The sequence below is a fragment of the Schistocerca piceifrons genome, chromosome 3 (genome assembly GCF_021461385.2).
Source record: "Schistocerca piceifrons isolate TAMUIC-IGC-003096 chromosome 3, iqSchPice1.1, whole genome shotgun sequence".
Classification (NCBI taxonomy): Eukaryota; Metazoa; Arthropoda; class Insecta; order Orthoptera; family Acrididae; genus Schistocerca; species Schistocerca piceifrons.
The window spans coordinates 147,510,957-147,526,959 of record NC_060140.1 but is presented as its reverse complement, the minus strand read 5'-3'; the positions used below and the strand labels follow the sequence as shown (position 1 = coordinate 147,526,959).

General features: G+C 41.1%; 1 protein-coding gene across 3 annotated transcripts in view; it reads right to left on the bottom strand.

Moving 5' to 3' along the window:
* Positions 1–16,003, bottom strand: part of LOC124789851 (equilibrative nucleoside transporter 1) — a 96,030-nt gene that overhangs the window by 46,272 nt on the left and 33,755 nt on the right. For all 3 annotated transcript variants that reach the window (XM_047257358.1, XM_047257360.1, XM_047257359.1), the window contains 3 exons: positions 1,774–1,913; positions 1,469–1,614; positions 1,288–1,373 (listed from right to left, as the gene is read on the bottom strand). In XM_047257358.1, coding sequence (XP_047113314.1) covers positions 1,288–1,373; positions 1,469–1,614; positions 1,774–1,913 — 372 coding nt within the window. The remainder of the gene's footprint in view (positions 1–1,287; positions 1,374–1,468; positions 1,615–1,773; positions 1,914–16,003) is intronic.

Below are 16,003 nucleotides of genomic sequence, written 5' to 3'. Positions count from 1 at the left end.
TTTGCCCCCCCCCCCCCTTTCTGGGATAGAAAACACACACACACACACACACACACACACACACACACACACACACACACACCACAATAGCAGCCTGCAACTGTGCCTGATGGGAGAAGCCATCTGGTGCATGTAGTTGGTGCAAAAGTGGAGGCTGGAGCAGGGAAGGGGAGGGATAACATGGTAGACGTGTGGAACTGTGTTATGCCTCTTGTGGGAGCATGCAGGAACGTCGTGGGGACAAGATAGGGCTCTTAGGTGCAGGCAGGAGGCTTGAGGTAAGGGGGAAGAGGGACAAAAGAGAGTGGGGAAGGAGAGAAGGAATAGAAGGCTGTGTAGTGTTGGACTGTGAGTGTGGAAGGGGACAGGCAAGTGAAGAACAGGGACTAGTCAAGGAAGTGGCAAAGGGGAGTTATGGCAACATAGGATATATTGCAGGGGGATTTCCACTTGCACAATTCAGAAAAGCTGGCGTTAGTAGAGAGGATCCAGATGAAGCAAGCCATGAAGCAGTCACTGAAGTAAAGAACACTGTGTTGGGCAGCACATTTGGCAACTGGGTGGTCTACCTGCCTCTAGCCCACAGTCTGTTGGTGGCCATTTGTGCAGACAGATAGCTTGTTAGTTGGTATGACAGAGCCTTCCATTCCACCAATGCATCCACTAGTCTGTTTTTCACTTCTCTGCTTACTCTCCTTTTCCACTCTACTCACCCTCCCCGACCTCTCTGCCCAAACCTGCAGATTGTACCTAGCAATCCATGCCTGCGCCCACGAAGCATTGCATACTCTCATGAGTTGCACTACATCTTCCCTAATATCTACCCTGCTATCGCTCCATGTGTGAAATGTGCTTAAGTGAATGTTTATGTGTTTTATACTTCAGAAGAGGGCCTTTTGGCTGAAAGCTTAATGTGTAGTTGTCTTTTTGTGGTGTCTGTCTGTGACTCAACAGCTCTTCTTTATGATGAGTAGCAATCTACCCTCTTCATAATATTGCCAGAGCTCTTTAATATACGGCTTGTAATGATATAGAAAGAAACTCAACTGAAATAATATTTGGCATCACCAAAATGCATAGCATAAAATGCAGCAACTATATTAATTTTGAATACAAGTTGATTAAAAACACCACTTTCATTTTTAAATACTGAATTTTTTCCTGCTGAAGCATTTCATGTAACGTATAAAGACAGACAAGCTCATTCCCTGGACGTTTTCTATCAAGAACGTTTCTACCTCTCAAATTTTAAATAGCACGCAACAACATGACCATGAAAATACTTACAGCTCCCAAAATAACAGCCCCTGTATATTTAAAAGGTAATTTAGCTGCCATTCCATAAACAGTGTTCTGGTAGATGCCACTAGCCACTGAAACATTAATAAAAATGTGTGAAAATTGAAACATAAGCCTATGGTATTACATAGGAAGTGGAAGTAATTAAAGAAATTGACTGAAAACTTACTATTCAGCAACACAATGGTGACCATTGTCACAAAGAAAAATGGTCCTGGCCATGATGATGTATCTGACATGGCAAAAATTACTGTGACAATGAAAACAAGAACTTCGACAAAAATACTCCACACAATACGTGTTGTCAAGTTGCCTCTGAAAATAGTGTGAATTATGAAATAGTAATTGATTAAAAAACAGAAAATAACATACTATTAAATTAAAAAATTACCTTATTATTGCATGAAATAAAAATTAACATTAATTAGTATAAAATGAGCCCAGATACAACAATTTTGTACAGTATTTACTCACCGTATTGTGATAAAGATGTTTAACCAATTGAATAGCAAATTAGGAACCTGTGCAGCAAAACCAACATATGCCAAAAAATTAGAAGCATACACAGATTCAGTTCCAAGGTATGCCTTTCCTAATTTGTAGTCCACAAAATACTGAAATGATAAAGGATATTAATTACACCTAAAGATCACTGGAAATATATAATACTATGCTTTCCATAAAAAGATGAAATGTACCAAATTCCACTATGATCATTGTTATCTCAAAACAGCGATACTAAATGAGTGTCTACATTTGCACTCTGAAAACCTCAGTGAACTGTGTGATTAGATGTGTAGAGGAAGAATAACTGTTGATGTGCATATGCATAAGCCTAAAATTTTCTAATTTTACTGCACGGTTATAGTTGTAGTCTCCACTTTCAAGAATGGAGTATGTAGCTCTCCACATTAGTTTATCCTGTGCAAGTGTCTCCATCTACATATTGCTACAGCGAACTACATCCATCTCAACCCACCTATTGTACTGAAGATTTGGCACCACTCCACTTCCAAACTAATTTATTTCATGATACCTTGCGATCTGTTCTACAGACCTTTTCCTTCTGTTAGTTAAGTTAACACACGTTAACAATACCAGAGAAGGAAAGTTGCTACTCACTATATAGCGGAGACGCTGAATCATGATAGGCACAAAAAAAAAAGATTCACACAACTATAGCTTTCGGCCATTAAGGCCTTTGTCAGCAGTAGACACACACACACACACACACACACACACACACACACACACCACACACACACACACACACACAAATGCAACTTGCACACACGTCTGCAGTCTCAGAGAGCTGAAACCACACTGCGAGCAGCAGCACCAGTGCATGATGGGAGTGGCGACTGGGTGGGGGTAAGGAGGAGGCTGGGGCAGGGAGGGAGAGAGATAGTGTGGTGGGAGTGGCGGACAGTGAAGTGCTGCAGTTCAGACGGAGGGCAGGAGAGAAGGTGCGGAGAGGGGTGGGAGGGGAGGGGGGGGGGGGGGGGGAGGGGTAAGTAGCGGAAAGGAAAGAAATAAAAAGAAATTAAAATACTGGGTGTGGCGGTGAAATGACGCCTGTGTGGTGCTGGAATGGGAACAGGGAGGGGGCTGGATGGGCGAAGACAGTGACTAACGAGGGTTGAGGCCAGGAGGGTTACGGGAACGTATGATGTATTGCAGGGAAAGTTCCCACCTGCAAAAGTCAGAAAAGCTGGTGTTGGTGGGAAGGATCCATATGGCACAGGCTGTGAACCAGTCACTGAGATGAGGGACATCATGTTTGGCAGTGTGTTCTGCAACAGGGTGGTCCACTTGTTTTTTGGCCAGTTTGTCAGTGGCCGTTTAAGACAGACAGCTTGTTGGTGGTTGTCATGCCTACATAGAATACAGAGAGATTGGGATTGGGAGCAGGGGTTGTGTAAGGATGGACAAGTAAATGGTGTAGGTTCGGTGGACGGTGGAACACCACGGTAGGAGGGGTGGGAAGGATAGTGGGCAGGACGTTTCTCATTTCAGGGCACCATGAGAGGTAATCGAAACCCTCGCAGAGAATGTAATTCAGTTGCTCCAGACCCAGATGGTACTGAGTTACGAGGGGAATGCTCCTCTGTGGCCGGACTGTGGGACTTTCGGAGGTGGTGGGAGACTGGAAAGATAAAGCATGAGAGATTTGTTTTTGTACAAGGATGGGAGGATAATTACGGTCAGTAAAGGCTTCAGTGAGACAGTCGGTATATTTTGAGAGGGACTGCTCATCACAGCAGATGTGATGACCACGGGTGGCTAGGTTGCACCGAAGGGACTTCTTGGTATGGAGTGGGTGGCAGCTGTCAAAGTGGAGGTATTGCTGGTGATTAGTAGGTTTGATATGGATGGAGGTACTGATGTAGCCATCTCTGAGGTGGTTGTCAACATCTAGGAAGGCAGCTTGTTGGGTTGAGTAGGACAGGTGAAGCAAATGGGGGAGAAGTTGCTGAGGTTCTGGAGGAATGTGGATAGGGTGTCCTCACCTTCAATCCAGATAGCAAAGATGTTATCAATGAATCTGAACCAAGTGAGGGGTTTAGGATTCTGGGTTTTTAGGAAGGATTCCTCTAGATGGACCATGAATAGGTTAGCATAGGATGGTGCCATGCAGGTGCCCATAGCCGTACCGCGGATTTGTTTGTAGGTAATGCCTTCAAAGGAGAAGTAATTGTGGGTGAGGATATAGTTGGTCATGGAGACTAGAAATGAGGTTGTTGGTTTGGAATCCATAGGGAGTTTGGAAAGGTAGTGTTCGATAGCAGTAAGGCGATGGGCATTAGGAATGTTAGTGTACAGGGAGGTGGTATCAGTAGTGACAAGCAGGGCAACATGTGGTAAAGCGACAGGAACTGCAGAGAGTCAGTCAAGGAAATGGTTGGTATCTTTTATATAGGAGGATAGGTTTCAGGTAATAGGCTGAAGATGTTGGTCTACGAGAGCAGAGATTCTCTCAGTGAGGGCACAGTAACTGGCCACAATGGGGTGTCCTGGGTGGTTGGGTTTACGGACTTTAGGAAGCATGTAGAAGGTGGGAGTGCGGGAAGTGGTAGGGACAAGTAGAGAGATGGACTCTGGGGAGAGGTTCTGGGACAGGCCAAAGGATTTGAGTAGTGACTGGAGATCCTGCTGGATTACTGGAATGGGATCACTGTGGCATGGTTTGTAGGTGGAAGTATCTAACAGCTGACTGAGTCCTTCTGCCATATAATCCTTGCAGTTCAAAACAACGGTAGTGGAGCCTTTGTCAGCAGGTAGGATTATAGGATCAGGATCAGTTTTTAGATGGTAGACTGCAGTTCTTTCTGCAGATGTAAGGTTAGTTTGCATGTTGAGGGATTTGGGGAATGATATTGAGGCGAGGTTCAAGGTTAAGAAACTCTGGAAAGTTAACAGGGGTTGGTTTGGAGGCAGTGGGGGTGGATCATGGTTGGATGGAGGAGTGAACTGAGTTAGGCAAGGTTCAATATTGATCTTTGGTTGAGTCTGATTGGTCGGGTTGGTGGCAAAAAAGTGTTTCCACTGTATGGACCAGGAGAAGGAAACAAAGTCCTTAACTAGTCCTGCATGGTTGAATTTGGGAGCGGGGCAAAAAGTGAGGCCTTTGGAAAGAACTGATATTTCTAAGGGACTAAGGCTTCTGGAGGAAACGTTCATAACTGTGTTGCAGGTCTTTTTAGGTTCTGGGTTCTGTGTGGTGGTGAGAGGGAGTTTTGGAGGGTTGTGCCTATCGCAGGCCTGGAGGAAACTCATTTCGGTGGGATCAAGGCACTGGAACATCGCTAGACCAAGTGCATTATTCTACAACAAGACCACATTGAAAAATTAAAAAAACGTTTCAGTGGTGTAAGTACTTTTTTCCTATTCCTTTCTGAGAACTTTTCAAACCACTCGTGTACTACAAAAAGAATGCTCAAGATTAGATAGACATATCAAGTAACTAATCAGGGAAATACAAACTTATAGCACAACTTAACTAAAAAAGGATCAATTGATAGCACACATCATTAGGCATGAATAAATCAGTAGTTTGGTAATAGACGAGAGCTTGAGAGGTAACTAGTTTAGAGGATGACCAAGGGATGCATACAGTAGGCAAGTTCAAATGGATGTAGACTGCTGCTGTTATGCAGAGATGAAGAGCCTGGCAGAGGACAGAGTTGCATGGAGAGCTGCATTAAACTAGTTTTCAGACTGAGTAAACAACAACAATAACAACAACAACAAACACAAACAACATCATTTCTCTATACAATCTTCCTCAGCCTCTATACACTTGATCCATCTCTTAACAATCCGCCAAATTCCACCCTGGAAGCAGCTTTGTAGCATCATGAATATCCATTCTTGCACCACCTCTACAACATTCTGATCCGATGAAAACTTGACCTCATGCAGGTTTTCCTTTATCAGACCAAAAAGGTGAAAAATCATTTGGAGTAGGACCACACTGTGGGTGCTCCATGAAGTCAAAACCAAGATTTTGAATGCAATGGACTATTCTTCCAGCAGAATTATAGTAAGCATTATTCTGAAGCCAATCACAACTTTTGTAAGACTTCCTGTCCTCTTCATTTTGACTTTGGGTCTCATAGGAGCTGTCACTATTCACAGTTTGTCCTGAATCAGCAGTGCGCCCTCCAGGTCACAAATCACTGTCATCATCAACTTTCCTGCAGAAGCTCAACTTCTGAAATTTCTTGCTGTAGGCAAAGACAGATGTTTCCACATTATGCTCTATCACTTACTGTGTCATTCATAGTGATGAACTCACATCTCATGGATGGTCACTATATAACAGAGAAAATCTCCTCCTTCCTCTTCAAAATGCCTTAAGGGTGATTTCTATATTTCCAAATGCCCCACTTTGTATTTGTCTGTCAGTTGATGCAGTACCCAATGAACACATATGTGTTTAGAGATCAGTGGACAACTGCAGGTGCTGAACTGTGGCTGTGTCCAACTCCGAGTAGAATGTCATCATCTCTTGCAAGATAATAATCACTAAGCTGTCTTGATGCTCCTGCTCATTCAAAGTGGAGTAACTAAGAGAACCGTCATCACAGACAGATAGACATCGACCTATAAAGTGTTTTATCCACTTCTAAATTTTTCACTCACTAAGACAGTGATAACTGTACTGCAGGTGCAGTCTGCAAAGTCTCATCAGAATACACAAAATGAATCACTCCTCCATTTCTTCCAAGGTGCTTATGGACAATGCGGCACTGACAATTAAATGCTCCTAAATCACAACAAACATAGTTACTCACTGAACCAACACAGCTAACACAATACAGCACAAACAAAAACAATATGGTTAAGATATGTCATCACTGAGTCAGAGCTGTTAACTTTTGGAGCAAAGAAAAAACCTTTATTTATTATTTTGCCCTTATATTAGTAACTACTAAAAACATTAAAAACAGTGCATACTTAAAACACCACATTGGGGGGTTAATGTTTTCTTGTATAGAACTATCTGATGTCACAGACTTTAAATCAGAGAGAGAGAGAGAGAGAGAGAGAGAGAGAGAGAGAGGACCAAACAAAAACAGAAATATGTCCCCAGAAGACCCATGCTTGAAGCTGTCTGAAGATTTTATGCAATTATTAAACAGCTGTTCAAAAAGTATAGTACGCTGGTGAATGTGACGTGAGCATACTTTGTATACTTGCTGCCCCTGAGTGATGGAGATTGGTAAATCATCAGCATTGGTTAAAAGGATGTTCTTAACTGCCCTAGTATGCATCTTCATATCCTAATAAATATAATGTTCTGAGGAAACATAGATACAAAGCTAAGTTAGTATTGTAAAATGGTTCTATAAAGTGACACAGGCCAGTTTGGTCTGCTCCTCAACACAAGTGGCAAAAACATTTTAAAATACCATGTGCTAGGAGAAATCCTGCTTTCAGGATTTTCATAAAATTTTACATGTCAAAGCTTTACCCAGTCTTTAAAATTTAAAATCAGGTCCTTCAAAAAAATTAAAAATGGAACACACACACACACACACACACACACACACACACACACACACACACACACACACTAAAAAAAAAGAATATTGATAAGTTTCTCAACAGAAAAATCAAAAACCCTCAGATCTTCCCACTCTTATAATCTTCTCTCACTCAGGATTTGCAGATGGTTGTGCCTGATGTAAGAACATCTAAGAATTGAGAAGTCTTTCAGAAGAAAAATGGGACTATTTACTGTATATGTAATGTTATTTACTGTTTTTATAAGCGCAATCATACTAAATGGTACATTGGAGGACACAGTTCTCAACCACATTGCATGACACCAACTTTCTATCTATGAGCCTAGTACATTCCGCCTCTTCATTTATAAATTTTCTCGGTTGAATTGTACTTTATCTCTTTAGTAATATGAGGAGAGCAAGGAGCATAAGGAAACTTGGGTCAACTGGTGCCATGTCTTTTTTACACAATAAGGGAGTGTCAACACTATGCTAGGTTCACAGAACATACTGCCCTTGCCAGGAGATTAATTGAACTGACTTCTTTTCCTGAGTCAGGAACTTAGCCTGCTTCACACATCAAGTCTGAATTCCCTAGCATTCCTGGTGACATGGTGGAACATATTGTAATGGATATGGTCATGGCCTAGTGGTGTGCCAAAAAAATGCCAAAGCCAACACCCACATTAAGAAACAGATGTTTTATGAATTGGTGAATTTTAAGTCACAACCACTCAATGGCAACAGGTTCATTAACTGAGATGAAATTCTTTGCCATGGTGTGAGTACTATCTCCTTTGGTGGTCCAGAGTGTGCCATTCCTTATTTAGCCCTGATAGGGCACCTTGCCCCCTTGCCTAGAATCTTCCCAATTGATCTCCACACCGTTGAAGCTGTACTGGAACAATTTTTGGTGGTCAGGCTTCCCTGCCATGATTTCTTCTTGCTTTTTATAACCATACCATGGCAGTTTTCCCTCAGTATTCTAAAGCCTGTACGGTTTTAAGTAGTTAGTCTGCACCTGGATTTCTACAAAAATGTGTGCATGTCCCTGTTTGCAAAATTACACTTATTATTCGACAAAATGCCCTGAAGAAATTGGCATGGGATGTACAGGTGGCATGATGCACTCACCAAAATTCAGTCACTGACATTGAGAATAATTCTGACGTGTGTGTGTGTGTGTAATTTTTGTCTGTCCTCTTTGATTTTCTTCAACTTTGAAAAGATAGCATTTGGAGATTTCTCAGTGCTTTTAAGTAACAAACAATTGTAGTTACTTAACAAATTCATTGGTAGTCAAGTGCACAGTGTAATGGGATTTAAATAAGAAGGTCATCAGTTCAAATATCACTACCAGCATATTACATTGTTGGTGCAGCATCTAGTGTCACATTCTTCCTGCCGATATAATTAATCCTATATCTTCAAATTCATTACAGGTCGGCCCTTACTCTCTCATATTTTTGCACGTCTTTTCTGTATCTTCATGTGCCACACAAACTTACTCAACTTTAACATCACTAACCCCCCCCTTCATGCACCTCACCCCCCTCTGCCCCCTTATTCCAGCATGTAAATACTAACCTCACTAAATCCATTTACACCTGCTTTTCTCTCTGATCAGACACATCCACCCAGTGATCTGCATCCCACTATTATCATCTTTCCATTTAATTTTCTCTTTGATTTCACTGTGTTTTGAGATCATTTTTAGTTCGTTTTTGCCTTTCACTACTGGCCTTACTCCCTCAGATTTCACCTTTCCTCCCACACTTCATCTGCTCCGTCTTTTTTTTGTGATATTTCCCCACATAATTCTATATATTTTATGTATTGTTACAAGTTTTTCCCACATATTCTCACACATTTTTTTATCCTCCACTATGAATCCTTGCTCCTTCCACCTGTGCCAATATAGGAAAGTTTCCCTATCTCTAGCTTATGGAATCTCTCCAAACAGCTTGACCATAAATTATACATCTCCAGCTGCAGCCCCTCCTTTCACAATGACTTCTATTTGTTCAAATTCTGTCAGTCCATAGCCCTCACCAATCTAGTTCTGCAAAACCATGTAAATCAGAGTCAAACCTCCTTGCAATACCCCCTCTCCATGTATAAAATTCTCTTGCTCTGCAATCTCAAATTCCTGCATCCCTTCTCTCACAATGAAACTCTTATCCTCTAGGAACACACCTCAAAAAACTCACCAACCTGTTCAGCTCCTATTCCCACCTTGAACTACCACTATCCATCACCTCTACATGAGCCTCCAAACCTTCCCCATATCCCCTCACAGCTGACAAACCCTGCCTTGCAGACCTACCACATTTACCACACACTCAGGAACTCACTCCCACCATTATACAGAACCCAGACCTAAAGAGAGCTGAAGCACAGTCATGAATGTCTTCCCCAACAGCCTTAGACCCACAGAAGCAACAGTCTTTTTCAAAGACCTTACCTTTTGACCCACTCCCAAATTCACTCCTGCCGGAATTGTTAGAAGACCTTCTCTCCTTCTCCCAGTAAATGAGATTCCAGGCCAAATATGTGTCTGGAGATGCCCCAGACAGGCAACCATATGGTCCAACAACCAGGAGTGAAGGTCAGAGGTGCCATTGCTTTCAATGGCAGTTCATTTAGTTGTCACCTGCAGCACCCTTTCTTGTCTCTTCTGTTGTCCTCCATGGCAAGCCAAACTGGGCTTACATTTCAGCAAGATAATGCCCAGCCACACAAGGCAAGACTTTCTACTGCTTGTCTTTGTGCTTGCCAAACCCTATCTTGGCTGGCAAGCTCACTGCATCTCTCCCCAACTGAGAACGTTTGAAGCATTATGGGCAGGGCCTTCCAACCAATTCAGAATTCTGATGATCTTACAACCAATTGGACAGAATCTGGAATGATATCCCTCCTCATGAGGGCATCCAACAACTCCATCAATCAACGCCAAGCTGACTAACTGCTTACATAGGGGACAGAGGTGGACCAATGCAATACCGATTTGCTCAATTTGTGAAGCTCACTTCCTTGAATAAATTACCCGTTTTTTTCTGAAATGTAATAATTTATTTGTCTATATATGTACATCACATCTACCAATTTCTGTCCTATTTGGACAAATACCCCATGGTATGTTTTTTTTCCTCAGCATGTACACTTTTCTTTAATTCAACAAAAGGTATTTCACATGCCTGTACCAAATTTTAATTTATTTTCATACAACCAGCAATTAAACATAGAAGTAGGCTGCACCACAGTTGTTTCATTCTTCCAAAATATTGTTTGTTCTCTTCTTGTGTCTGCTGCCTGCTCCAGGGTTGAAGATGCTACTCCTTTGGAGACTGCTTAGACCTCTAGCTAATACACTGTTAAGTTGTGGACACTGTACTGACTACAATCTGTTGATAGGCTAATGCTAGCAGGTGCCATCATGGGTACCATCACTGTTTACAGGCAGCGTGCCCAACAGCTCTGAGTCAAGTGGTGGCCAACTCCAACGGGCCTACACTGCACTGCACCACGACACTGCTCCAGCTGCTATTAGGGATGACACTCCACATTGGGCGGCCAACAACATCTGTCGGAGCCTGCTGTTTCCTCCGACATGGCCTTCACAGGACACCATGTGCCACTGTACCAATAGTGCGCCTGAGACACGTTGACTGTATACTTGTGCTCATGTGATCACTAGATCGTCGTCAGTACAGACTTTGATCCTGTTACTCATATCTGATTGAGAACAATCATTTCAGTTGTTACTCTGCTGGATGCTGAACATGGCTTTGTTGTGATGCTGTAATAAAAGTGTACTTAAATGCAACACAGGACCATCACACTTGCATACAACCTTTACAACCAAGAATACAAAAAATGTGTTGTGTTCTTGGTGTTTCCCTTTTTTTGCCAACCTCAGTATAAAGTAGTTGAGTTGTGTAAATGCAGAAGTAGCAGCATCTTTCTGTGTGTTCAGCAGGGTAACTATTATAGTATTTAATTTCTCAGCAGGGTAACTATTTAAAATATTTAAATTAAAGTACAGACAAAGGAAAATACTACTGACTTGGAAAATATGAGTACAACTACTGTAATTAATGTCACTCATATTTACATGGTTTTAGGCAAAAGGCAATTTAAACTATCACACTGTGTACAGTGGTGGTCCATCCTTGAATCTCTTCTTTCCTAACATATTTCTACAACTTTTTTATAAAGTGTATCAAATATCTCCAATAATGTTTAAAAGCAGATGATGTAAGAATGGTTGTTACTAAGTCTGGTTACAAACTTCGTAACAAAGTAATTAAAACGAAAAAGCCAGTTTCTCCACATAATGTTGTCAGTGGTGAAATTCTATTTGCAATGGTGCTGTAATTAGTGATGAAAAGAGGCAGCAGATTTCTGGGATATAGAATAGAAGGGAAATTCTCATGGGAGGCACACATTAAAAATCACGTACATCTACAAACATACTCCACAAGCCACCATATGGCGCATGGAAGAGGGTACCTTGACCCACTACTTGTCACTTCCTTTCCTGTTCCACTTGCAAATGAAGCAACTTTCAATATGCCCCCAAAGAAGACCTAATTTTTCTTATTTTGTCTTCACGGTCTTCTTGAAAAATGTATGATGATTGGCAGAAGAATCTTCTGCAGTCAACTTCAAATGCCAGTTCCTCAAATTTTCTCAGTAGCGTTTCACAAAATGAATGTCGTCTTCCCTAAAGGGATTCCTGTTTGAGTTTACGAAACAATTCTTGCTGGTGACAAATCTAGCAACATACTTCTGAACTGCTTCTATGTCTTCCTTTAATCTGACCTGATGAGGATCCCAAACACTCAAGGAATATTTAAGAAAGGGTCACACTAGTGTTCTATATGCACTCTCCTTTCTAGGTAAGTTACACTTTCCTAAAATTCTTCAATAAACCGAAGTCAACCATTTGCCTTCCCTTCTAGCACCCTTACATGGTAATTACATTTCATATCACTTTGCAATGTTATGCCTAGATATTTAATTGACATGAGTGTGTCAAGCAGCATATGAAGAATACTGTAGTCGAGCATTACAGGATTTTTTCTTGTCCCTCTGCATTAACATACATTTTTCTATCTTTAGAACTAGCTACAACCAACACACCAAATAGAAATTCTGGCTACATCATCCTCTATCCTCCTGGACCATTCTTTCTGATTAACACTCACCATCAAGAATGCCAGACTGGGTTCTATCATTTTAAAAGTCTTCAAGCCATTCACATATCTAGGAATCTATTTTATATGCTCAAGCCTCCATTAACAGTCGAATGCTTGCCAGAAATCTAGAACATGGAATCTGCCTGTTGCCCTTAATCCCTGGTTTGCAGGATATAATTTAAGCAAAGTGTAAGCTGAGTTATGCATGAGGGGTGCTTTCTGAATCCATGCTGGTGCAGAAGCTTTTGTATTAAGGAAGTTTATCATATTTGAAATCTGAATTCACTCAAGCATTCTGCATAAAACGGATATAATGGATATATGTCTGTAATTTTGCAGGTCCACTCTCTTACACTTCTTACATAAAGCAGTCACTTGGAACTTTGGAATGGGTGAGAAATTCATGATAAATGCAAGCTAAGTAAGAACCCAATGCAGTAGTAGCTTCTCTCTGTCAGGGATGCCTATTAGTATGTTTCCATATAGGAGTCTATGTGATGGTCAAACAACAAAGCCTTTAAGAGCCTCCTATGGGAATGATTTCTTAAATGCAAAATTTAAAATTTCAGCTTTCCTTCTCCTGTCTTCTTTTGCCACACCACACTAGTCAATGAATGACTGAAAAGAAGCCTTTGACCAGCTTAAGTGATTTTATGTAGGACCAGAATTTTTTTGAATTCTTGGCAAAAAAAATTTTATTGACGCAAAAATTTCTACTAATTTTTGTCTGTTGACATTTCCACATCCTTTTTTAGTTGAGTGTGCAACAGTCTCTCATTCTTCAGAATTTTCCAAATTTTATTATTACACCATGGTGGGTCTTTTCTGTTATCAATCTACTTACTCAGAATGTACTTCTCCTGGGCACAATTTAAAATCTTTGCCTTTAATTCATCTAATTCCACCATATTCAAAATATGGCTTTATACAAGTTTTCTGAAGGGCTTGTGGTGCTCTGCCCCTCTTCGCATAAGTGCACTGTTAACCAATCATTGCCTGTGATGTAGCATACACCCGCTTCCTTCTGCCTGAGTTTTCTACCTAGATCTGAAAAAGTAAAATATACTGGAATACTGTTTTTAGGTGTCATACATCTACCAATTTTTTCAGCTACTGCACCCAGATATGGTATTCTACAAAAAAAATAGAGCATTCCTTTGTCTGCTACCTTTGCAGTGACAATTTTTTATCGCCAATCTGGCCCCATTAAAAACTTTCACTGATTAGTAAATTTTGATGAGAAAGACGGGTATGCCTAAGATCTTTTAATGTTGTGAGCATATTTTATACATCTCTTTATTAATTTTAACACTGTAATTTGCTTCTTACTATGTAGGATGCACCTGATGATGCGACTTTAGACCACGAGACTAGTTGCGTTTTATTAAACAACGATTTTACCAGCTGTTAGCAGAATTCTACCTAATATCGTGCCTTTCAACAGCTGCGGATGCCCAGTTTATAAACTATTTTGTCCCTACACTGTACATGATCTGATTTCACACACTGTATATCGTGTATCAACTGGCGAGAATTCATCAGACGATCTCAAAATATCACCTAATGTAAAAAAAATACAACCCATGTGCATTTCACATGTTCTCTGCTACTCGAGTAGCTGCTCCCTGTGTGTACTGCAACCAAAGGGAGCCCTACAATTCTCCATCCCCCAACACTGGTCCCAAAATCTGTAACCAAGACCTTCACAGTATCTATGGAGCCTCTGCTTGAGACCCTCCAGTCGATTCAAACCAAAGGACCACGACCAATTCTGGGTATGATACTGCAAACCATGAACTCTGCTTGTGCCCTGTAAGCGAGGCCAGTAGCCTGCACTGCTTTCGCCAACATCCCCAACGAAACTAAGGATGGCCTCAGAATCCAAATGACAAGCATCACTGGTGCCAACTTGAGTCACAACTCGCACATGACTGCACCCTGCATCCTCAATAGCCGCCACCAAGGCTTACTACAAATCTCAGTTAAGGCACCCCCAGCAGACATACCGAGTGCACACTGGATCTCTTTCCAGCCCTGCACACTATTTCCTTAAGACGCTCCATAAGGTGTCTAACATTAGAACTCCAAATAACTAGAATACCCATCTCCCTGCACGCCTGCTCACACCCTGGTGAAGAACCAGGCACTCGTCCACTTGCAGGTATAGCCTGTTTTGTCCACGGGCTCTGCTATTTTCCAACGTAGCAGATGCAGATGGCATCAGCTATGCTAGAAAACAACAGAGCCGATGGATGAAACAAGCTACACCTGAGGTTTCCCATGGGATGCACCACTCTCTGCCACCACTACACCATGAGGTAGCAGCCTACAGAAGACTGACAGCAGCCAACACCGCCTTCAGCTGTTTGCGGATTGTAGCCAGCTCTCCTGTGTCCAGTACACAACATGCACACACTCTATTCATCCTACTACTACTAATTTAAGAATTAAACTATAAAAGCATGCAGAAAAAACTAAATATTTTACTTATGAATATAATGTTTGTAATCTTATTTGTACGTAATTTTATTTATTCCGTTTTAGATTAAACTCATACAACAGCAAAGAGATATTTTACTATACCCATATCAACTATACAGCATCTGTAAGTTAACATCGTTATGACTGTAAGCTCTTTGCAAATATTGTTCTCGTTTGTAATGTGAAGCTGGGCCACATTTTGTAAACGTTATTCGTGTGTGCTGCATGTGTAATTAAGATGATGAGGTTGGAAGTGACGTCCATTGACTGGAATAGCACTCACATAGTGCATATCGAAAAGTGTATTAAGCTTGCGTTTGAAAACATAAACGCACGAATATTTCGTCAGGCAGAACTACACAGCTCGTAAGTACACTAACCTGCAAGTTTACTAATGTTTATAAAAACCATCTCATGAGCAATTAGATTTTGTAAAAGAAGTAAATCTTTCGTAAAAATACCATTACCGATATGACAACAAAAATATTTCATTTCTTTCCCAGTGCAGCAAACGAATAACACAAACAAAACTAGGTCCAACTAAGAATGCCTGTAATCTGCCGTCTGAAGATGGATTTGTAAAGAAAAATCCGAAACCGGTCATGGTCTGAAGATAATAAACCTTTTTTAAACCATACATGTGGCTGGTAGCTGTTTTTTATATTTTTATTTAAATTATAAACCTGAAAGCTTACTTGTTTGACAGTCTTTTTGTTGTGCCTAGTGAATCAGCATCTCCGCTATATGGTGAGCAGCAACTAACTTTTTCATAATACTGTCATTATTCCATCCTGGATTTTTCGCTGTCCACTGCTCACATAGGGATTGTGAGGATAAGATTACAATAATTGCTGCACGCACAGTGGCATTCAAAGAACCATTCTTCCCACACTCCACACATGAATGGAACAGGAAGAAAACCTAGTAACTGGTACGATGAGACATACCCTCTGCCATGCACCTCATGGTGGTTTGCAGAGTACAGATATAGATATAGATTTTTAATATGTA